Source organism: Macaca nemestrina, chromosome 15, assembly GCF_043159975.1.
Source record: "Macaca nemestrina isolate mMacNem1 chromosome 15, mMacNem.hap1, whole genome shotgun sequence".
Taxonomy (NCBI): domain Eukaryota; kingdom Metazoa; phylum Chordata; class Mammalia; order Primates; family Cercopithecidae; genus Macaca; species Macaca nemestrina.
In genome coordinates this window covers 20841949-20859259 of record NC_092139.1, presented here as the reverse complement: position 1 = coordinate 20859259, position 17311 = coordinate 20841949, and the positions used below count along the sequence as shown (strand labels likewise).

Genomic DNA, 17311 nt, shown 5'->3' with positions numbered 1-17311 from the left:
AAAGCGTTGTCCCTGCTTCTGATAGTTAAGGTCCCAGGCCCATAGTCATGAGGTCACCTTCTCTGGTTCACGTGGCTTGCACGCAGTAGGGGTGGGAAGCCAGGGTGTACTCTTAGGAGCCAGTAGCCTGGACTTCAGACTCAGCTCCGGCAAGTCTTGGCTGTGTGGTCTTAGGCAGAACCCTTAAACTTTCTGGGCCTCCGTCATAGGGGAGGATTTATCACCAGGCAGAATACAAATGTGCGTCGTACCCAGCAAAGCAGGCGCACCAATCAGGAGAAAAACATGTCTGAAAAAAGATGAATATCTGATGTCTTAGGAACAAAGCATGAGAGTCGTCGTTGTTGGGAAAAATCGGCCCTCGCAGTTGGACTTTCTTACAAAGACTTTAATTTGCAAATTTTATTTCAAATTACATACAGTGGGCACAGGCATCAAGGGTCTTTTCCATGATTAAGACCTCAGAGATTTGCACAAAGCCCCACTCAGTTTCTTCATCTACAGAAGAGAGGTAGTTATAGCAACTGGCAGCATTCTTAGGAGGATTCAATAATACGAAATAGCTAACAATGACTGAGTGCCTTCTCTAGGTAGGCAATGTTCTAAGCACTTTCTGTATAGTTAATTCAAATGACAGTCATACCCATTTTGCAGATGAGAAAACTGAGACACAGTAATGTAGTTAAAAAACCCAACAGCTTGAAAGCAACAAGCCTGGGATTTGAACCCTGGCAGCCAGACCAGGGCCTGTGTTTGTATCCACTGTGCCATCATGTTTCTCCGTGTGGTGATGGGCCTGGAATTGGTGTACAGGGCCCGGTTCAGAGTGAGACTGAGGCTTCCCACGCTGTGCTCTATTCCTGTTCCTCTTCCATCTGTGCCGGCCTCTTTGCCTGCACCCCTCCCCCAGCATCTTCCCGGCCCCGATGTGTATTTCCCCATGAGACTTCCACATAAAACCGCACTCTCGGCAGGACCTAGGTTGCAGCTGCCTCTCTCTTTAGAGCTGTGTTTTATCTGTGCAGAATGAGCGTTCTCACGGCCCGATGTGGGGCAGGCGGGAGCAGTGTGTGCTGCTTTGATTGTTTCCTCTTTAGATCTCACTGAGGCGCAGCTGTCAGTGCCTGTGACTGGCTAGGCTGATGGCTGTGCATCCCTGGTCTTTGATCTGTGTCTCTGTGCGGAGGGGAGGAGCAACAGCTTCTACAGAACAGCTGCTGCTTTGGTACCTGGGGTCAAGGCCAAGTTCAGACTTCCTGGGTGGCTTTGGACAAGCTCCCAACTACTCTGAGCCTCACTTTGCTCATCTCGATAGTGGGGCTGCTCATGGAAGCCTTGGGATTTCTAGGGGGTTCCAGTGAGATGGCTGGGCACAGCTCTGGGACAAGGGCTGGTATACAGTAGGTGCTTTCTGGCCAGTGCTCACAGCAGCCTTGGATGTCATATTCCCTGCTCCTTGCCTGGTCACCTCTTGTGCTTCCTACATCATGGAGCCTCCAAGTCACTTTTTCAGGATGCTTCTGTGGGAGGACCCTCTGCCTGGCTTCTGCTCCGCTTAGCTAACCTTATCCTGGCCTTTGTCACATGTGCCAAAGAAGAGGGCATCATTCAATACCAAAAGCAAGAAGCTGAATTCATTGGTATACTTTGCAAAGGTAGTCTCCCCAAATCAAGCAAGAGCTGATCTTTTCAGGGTTTGGGGAAGCGTGGAGTCCTGGGATAGGAGGACTTTCAGAGCAGGAGGTTCTGAGACTGGCTGGCTGTCCCCATGGTGGACATGTATCCACTGTGCCATCATGTTTCTCCATGTGGTGATGGGCCTGGAATTGGTGTACAGGGCCTGGTTAGGAGTGAGACTACTATTGATTGTTTGACTTTCAGAGGTGGGACTGGAAAGCTCCCAGTGACCAATGAGGATGAGCTTTAAGCTTTTAAGTTTGGGGTTTCATTGTTTGCAGCTTGGGACTGTGGTCAAAGAACATCTTTTCCTTTGTAGATTCGGAGAATAGGAAGGTTTTATTCTCCCTCCATAGCTGTCATCTTCTCCAAAGGACTGAGGGTTCCTTGAAGGCAGGGGCTGTGTCATCATTCTGGCATGCCTGGCACCTAGCACACTGCCTGGCACACAGTAAGCACTCACAAGAGATCGTTCAATGAACAGTAACTGTTGCCTCCAAGTACCTTTGCTTTTATCTCTTTTCAGAGCCTTTGTGATGATCTATTTGCATAGATTTCCCAAGGGGCAGTGGCAAAATTCACTCGTAGATTCCCCAGTGGCTGGGAGCATATTCCTCAGTACAGGATAGGTGCCCGGTACACGATACAACAAAAGCACTGCCTTGGGCTCGTTTTGCCTTAGCATATTTGAATTGAGATCTTAGACCCAGGACCAAGAGTGGGAGTGAATGGGCGGAAGACGTGGGAGGGACAGGGTCAAGGTGAAGAGGCTGACCTTGAACAGGAGGGAGATACCTTTTCAGACTAACAGAAAGGAAGTCGAGATGAGCATGACGTAAATAACATAGGGAAGGTTGGGAGAATTGAGGGAATATCTGATGGCTTCAATTCCTCAGTGACAGAGGAGACAATGTCGTCTGCTAGACTGAGGGAGATGCGGGCTGATAAAGGGATAGGAGTTGAGTATATCATAACAATGATAATAGGTAACATTTATTAAGCACCTGTCAAAAATAGTTAATATCTGTAACATAATGCTTAATAATGCTAACTCATAGCTGATGTCTGATAACGGATACCAAAAACCTTATGAGGTAGCAATGTAGCTGCCATAATTGTTGTTTTATAGGTGAGGAAAGGAAGGCAAAGTGAAGTTAAAGTCACTGAGCTCATAGGTAGTGGAACCAGTTGTCAGATCAGTGCTGTTACTCACTGTGTTACACTGCACACAGGAGTTGAATTAAGTCCAAAGCTGATTTTAGATGGAAGCTTTTGGTTAGGTCCAAGAATATGGGTTTATAAAAGCAAGCAAGACAGTGTTAAGGTTGGAGTTCGTAGCCAGAAATAAAGAAGGGGCTAGGAAGAGATGGATTTCAGTGGATAGAGAAAGGGAGAGTGCTCCAGGCTGATGGTGGGACGATGTGTAAGAGTGGGGGCACTTGCTGGGTATGGTGGCTCATGCCTATAATCCCAGCACTTTGGGAGGCTGAGGCAGGCAGGTCACTTGACAGCAGGAGTTTGAGACCAGCCTGGCCAACATGGTGAAACTCCATCTCTACTAAAAATACAAATTTACCAGGCATGGTGGTGCATGCCTGTAATCCCAGCTACTCAGGAGGCTAAGGCAGGAGAATCATTTGAACTTGGGAGGTGGAGGTTGCAGTGAACTGAGATCACGCCACTGCACTCCAGCCTGGGCAACAGAGCAAAACTCCATCTCAAAAAAAAAAAAAAAAAAAAAAAAGTCAGAGCACTGGAGGCTCCCACTATGCTGAGGACCCCACGGGAACTGAGACTTGGGGCTGTCCTGGAGGGTCCTGGATATAGGCTAAGTAATGTGGAGTCTCTGCAGGGTTTGGATCTGAGGAGTGAAGCTATTGCCCAAAGACTGCTAGTGATAGCCAAGGTGTAAGATGGATTGTGTGACATGGACCCACCAAGATGGGTTTGTGGTGCCTGTGTGTGCCCCCACACTGTGCATACCACATGCATTGTTTACCTTTGTGTTCACACTCAGCATACTCTTAAGGAAGCTGAGCAGAAAGATGTAGCAGGTGATTGGATCAGAGGGATGTAGATGGCAGGGAGACTAGAGTCACCCCAGGGGTACTGACTGTGGGACTGTGGAAGGTGACAGTTTCTAACAGGGGAGTGCTGGAGAAACAGAAAGTTCATGTACATGTTATGAGTTCAGTGCTGGAGGTGTTGAATTTGAGGTGCTCATGGGCAAATAGGGGAGATAGCCAGGGAGAAAACTATATATTGGAATCTGGAGGTAATTTGGCTAAAGATGAGGATTTGAGAATTGGTGATGTTGCAACCATGAGTAGCCATGACATTGTCCAGAGAAAGTGTGAATCGAGTGAGAAGGAAATACCAGACCCACAGTTATATGCACCTATCCATTCTACCCAACCACTCAACCCATTTTATCCATCCAGGAACCCACACATACAGGCATCTATCTGTGCATCCCCAACACTCATCTCACCCATCAGTGTTCATCTCATCCACCATCCCAATCTCTTCCCATACATTTGTCTGTTCACACTCACACAGTCATCCCATTTCACCTATCCATCCACTCCTCCCTCTCATCCCAGCCATCCCGTCCATACATCCCAACCACCCATCTATTCATCCATCCATCCATTCCTCCATCTCATTAATAAACCATTCATTAATCATTTTATATTGATTACATGTTGAAATCATGTTATGAATATGTTGAGTTGAATAAAATATAGCATTACAATTTTTGTCTTAATATTTTTAAATTGTGGCTACTACATTTAAAAATAATGAAAAGAGTATAATTGGATTGTCTGTAACACAAGGCATAAATGCTTGAGGGGACAGATACCCCATTCTCCATGATGTGATTATTACATATCGCATGCCTGTGTTGAAACATCTCATGTGCCCCATAAAAAACTGTGGCTACTAGAAAAGTGGAATTACATATGTGGATCACATTTGTAACTTTTATTATATTTCTGTTGGGCAATGCTAATGTGTACAATCTCTCACCCATCTGTTCATTCACCCATATATCCATTGCGTCTATTACCCGTCTATCACCCGCTGATCATCCATCACCCATCTATCAATCATCTATCCACCCATCCATTCATTCACCCATCTGCCCATCCATCCATCTCATCCTTTACTCCTTCCTCCTTTCCATCCATTCATCTACCCACTTATCACATCTGTTTACCCCACAAATATTTTATTTATACCTGTCATGAATCAGTGACTCTGTGGTCATAAGAATGAGAAAACTGAGGCTTAAAGCAATTAAGCAATTTGCCCAGCGTGGCACAGATGGACCTGGGATCTGACTCTCTAAGATCAGGGCTCTTCTCTTTGGCTGCCTATTTGCTAAGTTTCCTTAAAAAATCCTTTGGGGAAGCATGGTGTGCTTAGGTTGGGGGGTGGCTGTTGGAATAGGGGCCAAGGAGCTCTTTTCCCTGAGGGGACCACACAGGGAAAGGAGAGGTAGGGGAGAGACAGATCCTTAGAAGCCCCTGTAAGCTGTGTCCCTGGTGGCCGTCATGAAAGGGTTATCCCTACACATTCGATATTTGCAAAAATGTGGGTTCTTTCAGATTCCAAAACTCATTTCCATGACAAAACTCTTGGGAAGAGAAGATGAAGGCCTGGCTTTTGCAGAACAATCTTCCAGCTGTAATGAGGACTGAAGATGGCAATGGGAAAAGGAATTATAATTAGAATATGAAATGGGGAAAATTAATCTATTCCAGTCACTGGTAAGAGGATGTTCTCCTGGCGTTCATGGAAATTCTTAAGCTGTTGTTTCTCCCTACATTTTTTTTCTCACATTTTAAAGCATAGGGAAGGCTGTGTGGTATAAAAGAAAGGTTTTTGACCAAGGAACTGATAAACTGTGAAATATGCATAGAATTGAAGTTCATGTGCATCTTTGCTTTGTATGTCTCTGTATGCACATGCAGTATATGTTTGTGTTCACATTTATGTCAGTCACATTTAAATGGCTGCAGACACGTGGAATGTTTATACACATTTGGGCACACCCTGCTTTCCTTGTGTGCATGCTGTGGTTATTGTGTGTCCAGTTGTATAAAGGATCTCTGACATGTGCCACACTCACGCTTGTGCTGTGTGTGCGTTGGTTTGTGTTACCCATGGACATGGTACATGAGTGAGTTGAACGCTGCTGTGTTGAACGCTGTGCTGCGTGACATGGGTCCACACAAACATAGGTTTGTGGTGCGTGTGTGCGCTGCCCACGCTGTGCACACGGTGTACATCATGTACCTTTGTGTTCACACAGTGTATGCACTGTGGTGGGTGTAGATGTGGGTGTTTTTGATCTTGTCTGTGCACACGTGGAGGACGAGGTAGCCCTGCTGTGTCTGAGGGCAGAGGTGACTTTGTGACCTCTGCCCTTGGCTTCCAAGTTCATTTACCCAGAAAAGGTCCCAGATGAGGAGGGGCTGAGGGGGTAAGCCCCAGGCCTTAGAGTCCTGGAAGCCAAGTCAGGGGGAGCCTGGAAACCCTCAGTGTCCGCCATCGATTCCTTCATGCCCTCCAAGGGCTCTGATGTGGTGAAACCCTGGCAGAGGTGGGCAGAGAACAGGCCTCCCTGCCCCTTCAGGGCCTCTGCTCACCACTGCTCGGCAGCTGGTTCTGAGCCTAGCAGGCTCCAGGGCACCGTGCAAGGTGCCCAGGGGTGACTGAACTGAGGAGACCCAGGCCCTGCCTCAGGAACCTCTGCCAACTTCTCAAGTGCTCCTTGAAAGCCAGAAGCAAGCTCTACTCCAGCAAGTGGCAGCTCTTTCCTAGACATTGGTTGAATCAAGGAGTGAATGAATAAGACAGTCTCTGGTGACCTCATGGGAATCCACTGCCCACCCCCTTGCCTGCCCCTGACACACTCACATCAGAGACCAGGCCCCCTTGCCCTCCATCTCCAGTGCCATTCCCACTGCTCTCTCTGGATAATTCCTCCCTCTCCTGAACCTCTAACACACTTATCAAGCACCTGTTATGCGCCAGGCCCAAGGCAGACTATTGATTATATAGTAGGATCTAGAAAAGCATGGGTCCCTGCTGTAAATGAACTTTCTGCTAGTTGGAGAGTCCAAGCAGAAAAAATCCAACAAGGGACTCTTAAATCCCATCCCTCCCCAGCTGTGTGATCTTGGACAACTACTTATCCTCTCTCTACCCATTTCCTTGGTTTTAGCAGGGAAAAGAATACTTTCTTCATTGGGTTGTTGTGAGGATTAAATGAGGTCTTTTATGTAAAGCATTTTGCTCAGTGCCAGGAATATTCAGTCACCAAATATTTATTGATTGTCTACTGCGCTTATTGGGGAATGAAGCAGATGCTGGCCCCTGCCTTGCGGTGGCTCTGTTCTTACCAGCATTTAATAAATGGTGACCATTCAAAGGTTTTTTGGACATCTTTCCCTCTGTTTCTTATGTATATTCCTATACCATACTGTTCGATTACTATTGCTTTATAAAATGTTTCAAACACTTCATTAAACTTAATGGTCCTCCATCTCCCGTTATTCTTTCTATTAGGGTCTACTTATAAGTTACGTGTGGTTTTAAAAAAGTTTTACTTTTGTCAAAATGATCAATGGCCATGGTCACACATCAAGTCAAGTACCCAGGAGCTTTTGCTGAAAGCGCCCCTACCCTGCCTAATTTATAGCCCCATCCCTAATGCCAGGCTCTGGGAGATTTGGAGATGACCAGGACACAGTTCCAGCCTCCATGTTGCTTCCACTCTAGGACAAGTGACAAATGTGGAGACAGTCTGTGTTGTAAGAGGAACCGCCAGAGGAGGTGAGAGCATGGCAGACCTCCTGGAGGAGGTAGCCTCTAAGCAGGGTCTTGCAGCATAAGCTCTGGGTGCAGTGTGCTGGATGGAGTCCTGCATTCGGGGTCAGTGCCCAAACTCTAGGCATGGAACAGCCTTTTCTTTTAATCATCCAGCAGTCACTGAGGGGCTCTCCCCGTCCCTGTGCTGAGGAGGCTCTTTGGTGTAACCATCAACCCAGCTGCCTAGATGGGAAGATAGGCCTGGTCAGAGGCTATCTGAATGTGGTAGTGGCTGCTTTATTTACTTATTCAACAGACATTTATTGAGTACCTTCTCTGTGCCAGGCACTGTTCTAGGAGCTTGGGAGGCATCAAGGTACAGATAGACAAAGATCCCTGATCCCTGGGAGCCTCCATTTTAGTAGGAGGAATCTAACAGTAAGCAGTGAATATAGTAAATATAGAGAATGCTAGAAGGTAATAGGGGCTATGGAACAAAGACCAAGGGAAGGCGGGGCGAGGACATCGAAAGTGGTGGTAGAAAGGGTGGTGGGCTCTCAGCCCACAGGGGCTGGGGCTGGCATCTGAGCCAGTTGTCAAGCAAAGCTTCTGAGTGAAGGGGGCTGGGTAAACTGACATTTCACATGTTTGTGGGCGTGTGGATTTCTGCAGCCTCTGTGAGGGCAGCTGGGTGATGTCTGTCTAAATTACAAATGCACATACAGTTGGACCCAGCAATTACACAAATGAATCCTACAGATAAACTCACACCCGTGCTCAATGACGGATGCACAGAAATATTTATGGGAGCAATATTGGGATAGCAGAAGACTAGAAACTACCCATGTGCTCAACTGGTTAAATATATGCGCTATATCCATACTGTGGAATACTGGATACAGAAGAAAGAATTATGTTCTGATGTAAAACATTTTCTAAGATGTGTTGCTAAGAGAAAAATAAAGTGCAAAGCTGTATAGCATGCTGTCTGAATAGAATAAATGACTCTAAAATGTGTATATGTAGACAGTCTTTGAAAGGATATAAAAAAGCTGGTAGACATTGCCTCTGGAGAGGGGCAGTGGATGGCTGGGAGGTGGGGTGGTGTTGCTTTTTGTACTCTTGGAATTTTGAACCATGTGAATATGTCTTAATAAATAAATGGTTCAATTAAAATAAAATGGCTGTTTGCTATTGGTGCCCCACCCAGAACCCTTTACTGACCAGCACAGACATCTCCCACCCGCCTTGAGCAGGAGCTGCCTACAAATGGCTCACAGGCAGTATAGTTCTCTGAAGAATTGTCCTTGGCCAATTGGGGGCCACCTTGCTTAGAAGGTTATCCCCTGAGGGCAGCCCATGGCAGATGACTTCCTTACCTGGGCTACAACAGCCACCCCTTGCTTCGTGTTGGAACTAACTCTGCAGTACAATTCATGCCCTAGAGCTCCCCACCAGAACAGGCTGAAGGACGTCTTCAGCCAAGACCACATCCTTGCTTAGCTGCACCCACTCCTGTCTGGCTTGCCCCCCACACTTACAGGTTATTCCTAAGGAGCACTTAATAACCACATGCATCTGAACCCTTGCCTCAGGCTCTGCTTCTAGGGAACCCTATCTAAGACACCTAGCTCAAAGGAAGGGAACTAACTGGAATTAAGTGCTCTCCCTGTTAATGTGTTGAGTCAAGTGCCCTACAGTGCAACATCCTATGAAGAGGGGCCTACAGGCATCACCCTCATTTAACAGATGAGGAATCTCAGAAGTTGAGACACCAGCTTGAGATCACACTTCAGGGCAAAGAGGGAGACAGGGGTCCCAGAGCCCACATCTCTTCCCCTGCACCTGCTCCTGAATTTTTAGGCAGATTTATAGGGAAATCTTCCTGAATCCAGACTTAGCACCTTCTTTGCACACAGGATGTAGTTCCTGTACATGGTCTCTACCAGAGTCCTCACTGCCTGTAGCCAGGCGTGGCCCTAGGGGCTGGGATGGCATAGGTGATGGGCCAAAACCACTCAGGATGGCAGGACCTGGAGGGCATGTCTGGGGAAGGCTGTCATGATCCCAAGGCTCTGGTGTTCTTGGCCTCCCCCAGCACACGGGATCAGCTTTAGCTGATCACCTGATATCATTTTGGTCAAGGGAGGTGTTTGCATACTTCCAAGAATGGGCAGCTCAGCACCTGACAAGGCAGCCTGCTGTGTCTATGGATAAGTTATAGAGGGCAGAAAGGTTTTCCTGTTTTCATTCTAAATGTGATTAACAGCATGAACCTGAACACTTGAGGGCCATGGAACAGGGGCTGCTCCTTCCACCCTAGAGGTAACCCTGCTGAAATGGGGCCTTGGGCATCCTGGGCTCTGATTTGGCTTCTGCAGCCCCCACAGTCCCCTGCATTCGTCCTGCCTTCCTCGGACTGCTTCTCCTGGTGCCTTCCTGAGAGCATTTTAATCAGAGCTGCTTCTCCCTCTCTCTCTATTCTAGTTTGATGGTGACAGTGCCTACGTGGGGATGAGTGACGGAAACCCAGAGCTCCTGTCAACCAGCCAGGTGGGTGCCCCATCCTTCCTGAACTTAAGATTTGGGCTGGCTGGAGCCGAGCTCTTCCTGGGTGGAGTCGGGGGTGCAGAGTGGGGGCCAGCACAGCCTGCTGCTGTCTTCTCTCTGAATGATCAAGAATAGCAAATAGCAAATCCTTAAAAGGCACAATCGAAGTGGGACTACAGTGTTCTCTGTAAACCAGCTACCTGGCTACTCTTGGCTTAAAATGGTTTGGGAACTGGATGAAACTTGAAACGTATTGCCCACACTCCCTACGCTTGGGGCTTTTCAGCAGCAGTGAGTTGAGGTGCCTGCTGCTCCCTGGTGCCGCCTGCCTCTTGCCACCACACAGCAACCACGGGGACATGTTCTGGTTTGGATGCACACACCCACGCATAGGCATGCATGGTTCTCCTGCCCGCTGGGAGTTGAAGGCCACAGGGGAGGGTTGTGGACAGGGCACAAGGGAGGAGAGCAGAGGCTTCCTGTGAGGGCCTTGCTGGTAGCAAAGGAAGCAGAGTCATTCCTGGGCAAGGCTGTCCCAACCCCAGCCCGTTGGGGGTCACAGATGCCAGTTGGAATCAGATTTTCCACTGAGAGCCTGGTCTCTGAAAATTAATGTTTCTCTCAGCTGGGAGCATCCTCACTATAGACTGTGATGCCACAGAGGGTCATCACTGCAGGCTGAGGGTCCAGGCAGGGTCTCCTTGCAGAACGTGATGCCAGGGTGGGCCCTCACTGCAGGCTGGGATCCCAGGACGGGTCCTCACTGCAGGCTGAGATCAGGGAGGGTCCTCACTGCAGGTCAGGACCCTGGGGAAGGTCATCCCTGCAGAATCTGATTGATGCCAGGGAGGGTCCTCACTGCAGACTGGGGCCCCAGGGAGGGTCCTCACTGCAGGCAGGAGCCCCAGGGACGGTCCTCAGTGCAGGCAGGAGCCCCAGGGAGGGTCCTCACTGTAGGCTGGGCCCTAGGGAGGGTCCTCAGTGCAGACTGGGGCCCCAGGGAGGGTCCTCACTGTAGGCAGGAGCCCCAGAGAGGGTCCTCAGTGCAGGCAGGAGCCCCAGGGAGGGTCCTCACTGCAGGCGGGAGCCCCAGGGAGGGTCCTCAATGGCAGAATGTGATAGCAGGGAGTGTTCTCATTGCAGGCATGGCATCGTGGAGGATGGTTCCTTAAGGCAGTGGTGCTTGCTGGGTGGGACCAGCTCAGGACACTGATTGGAGAGCCAAGGAGGGTTATAGTTGCTGAGAAACTTGGGAAATGGGAGGGCAACCCCGGTCCTGGAGCTGACCTCACCCTCTGTCTCTACCATTGTGGGGGCTATGGCAGTCCAAGTTGGGTGGCCCCTCAGCCATCAGGCCCGGCACATATTTTCCAGCTGGGGCAGTAGAAGCCTATTAACTCACAAATATTTATGTCCCTATTCTGTGACAGGTCCCATGGAGGCCATAGACGAGTAAGACAAGGGCCCGTGGCCCTAGGGGGCACTACTAGTGAGGAAGATACTGTAGTCTTAGTGGGGCATGGAAGCTCTGCTGCAGGGTGCTGCGCCCCCTCTCCTGCCACTGCAGGATCGCTCATGCCAGGGCCACCATACCATGCCCCTCTCTGGCTTGTCCCTGTGTGAGCATCATGCCGCTGCTGCAAAGCTGCCTTTATATTGCATTGACATGCACCAACATGCGAGACTGGTGGGCAAGACTCCAGGCCCTGAAAGTGGTTATTTTGGAAGAATCCACTGATGTCATTTAATTGTACATAATCAACTGAAATGTCATCTCAGCAGACCAGAGTTAGCCCTGGCATCTCATCTGAGCCTTTTCACAATGTTTAGATAGTATTTTTGTTAACATATTGAGTCCTGGTTTTCAGAACTATATTATGGTGAATTCTGTTCTGGAACCTTCTGGAAAGCATTGGCAATGTCCTTCCACCAAGAAGGGAAAGTGGGACTCAGTGGGGCTGTGTGTCTGCTCTAGGTCTGGGCAGATGGGAGCACAGTATTTTGGAGAGGAGACTTGGTACAAATAAATGTCACCCTCCCCAAACCATTAAAAGTCATATCCTCAACAATTCCCCCCAACACTTTGCAGCTTGCAAAACCTTTTTCTCAATGGTTATTTCAGCTAATCTTCACAACAGCCTCAAGAATGAGTAGTCATTATTGTTCAGTCAATTTTATAGATAATGCAACTGAAGATCCAGGATGCTGGCTGATTCAATCAAGGTGACTCAGCCAGGGAGCACTAGAGCTGGCATTCGAACTTGTGAAGCTCAGACTCAGAGCTCCACAAGCTTCCCTTGCCTTGTCCACTGACTTGCCTCAGCCTAAATGTCACTTCTACAGAGAGCTCTTTGTGACTGCCAAACCCACGTGAGGTCCCCTTTCCATGATTCTCATTAAAATGGCACCAGGTCTTTTTAATTCATGATGTTTGTCACTGTGGTCTACTTATCTTGTGATGACTTAGTTAATGCCTGATTTCCACCCTAAACTGACCACCATGGGGAAAGGATCTGGTCTCTCTGGTCCAATGCTATGTATCCCAGTGGGGCATAGTGTCTGGAACACCAAGAGCACTCAGAAAATATTTGTGTAATGCGTGATGGTAGCCCCTGCTCTTCTCTGAACTTCAGTGTTCCTAACAGTGGAACAAGGTGGTTGGACTTCCTGAGGGTCCTTCTAAATCTTTTATGCTGTGACCCAGAGGGTCTCCCTAACTTAGGACTTTATGAAGAAGATATCAAAATTCTCTGAGATTAATTAAGTCTAGCCAGTGGCATGAGCCAATCTTAATGTGAACAAATTTGCAATTGCAGTTAGATTTCTTATAGTGTATCTGTTAGTTTTTGCTGCATAACAAACACCTCAAAACTTAGTGGCTTAAAACAACAAATGTTTATCTAGTTAATGATTTGGTGGGTCGGCAGTTTAGCTGAGTTCAGTTGTATGGTTCTTCTGGCGTTGCCTAGGATCACTTTAGCAGCAGCAATACGCTGCCAGATCAGCAATGTGCCGGTTGGTTTGGGAGGGTCACCTGTGCTCCACATGGTCTCTCCGCCTCCAGCAGGCTAGCTCCAGGTTGTTCACATGGTAGGAGAAGGGTTCCCAGAGCAGCAAGAGCAGAAGTTGCACGATTTCTTGAGGTCCAGGCTTGAAATAAACACACATCTACTTCCAACACATTCTGTTGGCCAAAGCCAGTCACAGGACCAGCCTTGAATCAAGGAATGGGGAAATAGCCTCTATCTCTTGGTGGGAAAGGCTGCAAAGTATTGTGGCCTTTTTACAAACTACCACATGTAGGAAACATATGGGATATGATTCATGCTGATTTTATTGAAAAGTAGACTTTTCTGGTACCAATAGTTCCCTACAGCTCAGTGGGACCCTACTGGCTTCTAGTCTTTAATGATGAAAGTCCTATATATTTCCTTCCTCTTTTCCCTGGAGTGCTTCTTGAACTCACGACACACACACACACACACACACACACACACACGAACACCCTTTCACAATGTATTGTCTCATCAACTGCAGAAATTGTATTGTCCCAACCCTACTGGATTAATGATTGACATCAACATTTGGGTAAAATGAAGCTTTCACAGCCACTAGAGGATTCAGAGGATAAACACTCTAAATGGAATAAAATATTTTTTGTAAATACAGTTAAATACAAGGTTCACCCAATCAGCAAATGTTTATTGGGCACCTGTTATATGCAAGGCTCTGAATATCAGTGGGAAGCCATTTCTGGAAAACATTTGCTTCCAGAACATCCAATCTTTTTTTTTTTTTTTTTTTTTTTTTTGAGACAGAGTCTCACTATCGCCCAGGCTGGAGTGCAGTGGCCAGATCTTGGCTCACTGCAACCTCCACCTCCTGGGTTCAAGTGATTCTCCTGCCTCAGCCTCCCGAGTAGCTGGGGTTACAAGTGCCCATGACCATACCCAGCTGATTTTTTTTTTTTTTTTTGTATTTTTAAGACAAGGTTTCACCATGTTGGCCAGGCTGGTCTTGAACTCCTGACCTTAAGTGATCTGCCCATCTTGGCCTCCCAAAGTGGTGGGATTACAGGTATGAGTCACTATGCCTGGCTCAGAACATTCAAATCATAGTACAAACCTGCTCTTTAATGTAACACTTCTCCTGAAATACCATCTTCTTTACTTAGAAACCGCAGCTGAGACAGAGGCTCCCCTAGGGTATGTATTAGCTGACTGTGTCCCTTTTTGAGAACTTTCACAGCAGCTCAATGGGCTTGAAGTTTTTTCTGCAAATGCATGCTCCATTGTTTGGTTTTTGCAAGTCTCCACAGAAATTTTCGCATAGCTGCTTTAGCTTTTACAAATGATCACACTCCCTCTCCCTCCTTGGACCTTGGGTTACTTTTGTACCAGACTTGCCAGGGTGGCCTGAGAATGAGGTATAATTCTCAGATATGGCTGTGTCCCCATCAGCAGCTCCAGGTGGTAGAGGACCTGGTAGAGGTCAGTTCTTTCCTGTTGAGAGCAGACTCTGTCCAGGATTTACAGGAATGGGTATTTCCTGATTATGTGACCCAGAAAGAGTCTCCTTCTTGGGATGAGGTGAGGAGGAGAGGGAGTAGTGGACTTGGGACTCAGCAGACCTGGATTCAAATTCGAGCTCCTCCATGCCTCAGCATGAGCCAGATTTCCTTATGCAAGTGATAGTAGCTTCCTATCAAACGGGAGGAGTAGCCCCTGCCTCCTAGAGTGTCATGAGAAGTAAATGAGGGGTGTGTGTGTGTGTGTTGTGGATTCTCTTGCTGCCTCCCCAGAGTCCCGCTTATCATTCAGCTGCTGTGAGTGTTGGCTGCTACTATTCACAGCTACTCCTTCTTTGGAAAATTGGAACTGTGAACCCAGGAGAGGATAGAAGGAGAGGTCTAGAAACCAACATCCTTATCTCAAGGAGTGACCAACTCTGCAACTCCTCATGGGCTCCAGCTAATCCAGCCAGACTCCAGCTGAGGCCAAATCCTTACTCAGCTCCTCCCCTGTCGTGTCCTGCCTCCCTTCCTTCTTCTGAGAGCCCTCTTCAAGTCATTTTCACAGGCATCCCCATCTCAGGCCGTACTTCAGAGGAAGCTAAATTGAGAGTATGTAAAGCACCAGAGTTCGGAAAAACTAGCTATGACTTGTTTTTATTACCATATATAATGCTTTGGTCACACAAGAACCTCTGGTCACCTCTTGCACTCATTTACAACTTGGTGTTTTTGTATGCATTGTTTCCTCTGATGGGAATCCCCTAGTGTTTTTCAACCAACAAATGCCTATTTGTTCCTTCAGGGCACTGCAAATGTCACCTCCTCATCACAGCCTTCCTGGCTGTGTGTGGAGTTTTCCATTCTCTTGGCTCTAAATACCACTTCTGCCAAAGAGCTCACATTTTTACAGGAATTATTGAAAGAACTTTGTGTGTGTGTGTGTGTGTATGTGTGTGTGTGTTAGAGTCAGACTGAATGTCATGAATGATATCAGATTTGCAGTATTAAAAGCTCTCAATGACAAGAATGAATACAGGGAGACCAAGTGGGAGGGTGTGGTAATAGGCCAAGTAAAGGATCAAGATCTAGACTGTAGCAGAGGGGATGGAAAGAAGTAGATGCATTGGAGATAAAGTTGGTGGGCAGTGATGGACACAGAGGGAGAGAGAAATGGAGGGGAAAATGATGACTCCTAGGCTTCTACCAAGAGCCCATTTTCAGGCATGGTGGTACCATTTTCTGAGTTGGGGAAACCCTTGGGAGATGCAGGTTTGATGATGCCAGACTTGGATGTGTTACATTTGAGATGCTCATCCACGTGGAGATGTTCAAGTAGGTAGATGATGGTACAAATCTGGAGCTCATGAGAGAAGTAAATTTGGATATCTTCAGCCCATGATGTCAAAACTTTGGGAGTGAAGGAGATTTATGGAGAGAGAGGGAAGAATAAGAAGAGCAGAGGATCAATGACTCTGAGATGTTGAGCTCCAACATTTGATGGCAAAGTAGAGGAGGAGGAGAAGGCTGTGAAGTAGATTAAGAAGGAGTGGTTTGAGAAGTAGGAGGAGAACTTGGAGTCTTAGAAACCAAGGGCAGAGTAATTCAAGAAAAAGAGAGGGGATCTACGGGAAAAGGATGTCGGATCCACAGTTCCTTGATAACGGGATCACATCAAGTTAAAAGGCTTCTGTACAGCAAAGGAAACAATCAACAAAGTGAAGAGACAGCCCACAGAATGGGAGAAAATATTTGCAAACTACCTGATGAGATTAACAATCAGAATATATAAGGAGCTCAAATGACTCTATAGGAAAAAAAAAATCTCATAATCCAATTTAAAATGGGCCAAAAATTTGAATAGACATTTCTTAAAAGAAGACCTGCAATGGCAAACAGGCACATGAAAAGTTGCTCACTATGACTGATCATCAGAGAAATGCAAATCAAAACTACAATGAAATATGATCTTGCCTCAGTTAAAATGGCTTATATTCAAAAGACAGGCAGTAACAAATGCTGCTGAGGATATGGAGAAAAGGGAACCCTCGTACACTTGGTGGGAATGTAAAATTGTACAACTACTGCAGAGAACAGTTTGGAGGTTCCTCAAAAAACTGAAAATAGAGCTACCATATGATCCAGCAATCTGACTGCTGGGTATATACCCCAAAGAAAGGAAATCAGTATATTGAAGATGTTGGCACTCCCATGTTTGTTGTAGCACTGTTCACAACAGCCAAGACTTGGAAGAAACCTAAGTGTCCATCAACAGATGAATGGATAAAGAGAATGTGGTATTTGTACACAATGGAGTACTCTTCAGCCATAAAAAGAGAATGAGATCCTGTCTATTTGCAACAACATGGATGGAACTAGAGATCATCATGTTAAGTGAAATAAGCCAGGCACAGAAAGATAAACATTGCATGTTCTCACTTATTTGTGGGGTCTAAAAATCAAGACAACCCATGGAGATAAGAGAGTAGAAGGATGGTTACCAGAGGCTGGGAAGGGTAGTGGGGCAGAGAGGGACACGGGGATGATTACTATGTACAAAATAGAAAGAATGAATAAGATTTAATATTTGATAGTACAACAAAGTAACTATAGTCAATAATTGCATATTTTAAAATAACTAAAAGAGTATAATTGGGTTGTTAGTAACACAAGGATAAATGCTTGAGGGGATGGATACCCTATTCTCCATGATGTAATTATTATTGCATGCCTGTATCAAAATGTCTGATGTAC

At 46.9% G+C, this 17311-nt stretch overlaps 1 protein-coding gene across 7 annotated transcripts in view; it reads left to right on the top strand.

The window, feature by feature from the left end:
• LOC105496389 (TOX high mobility group box family member 2) overlaps positions 1-17311 on the top strand; it is a 203196-nt gene that overhangs the window by 92254 nt on the left and 93631 nt on the right. For all 7 annotated transcript variants that reach the window (XM_071079261.1, XM_011766770.2, XM_011766772.3 and 4 more), the window contains exon 2: positions 9985-10050. In XM_071079261.1, coding sequence (XP_070935362.1) covers positions 10012-10050 — 39 coding nt within the window. In that variant the 5' untranslated portion in view covers positions 9985-10011. The remainder of the gene's footprint in view (positions 1-9984; positions 10051-17311) is intronic.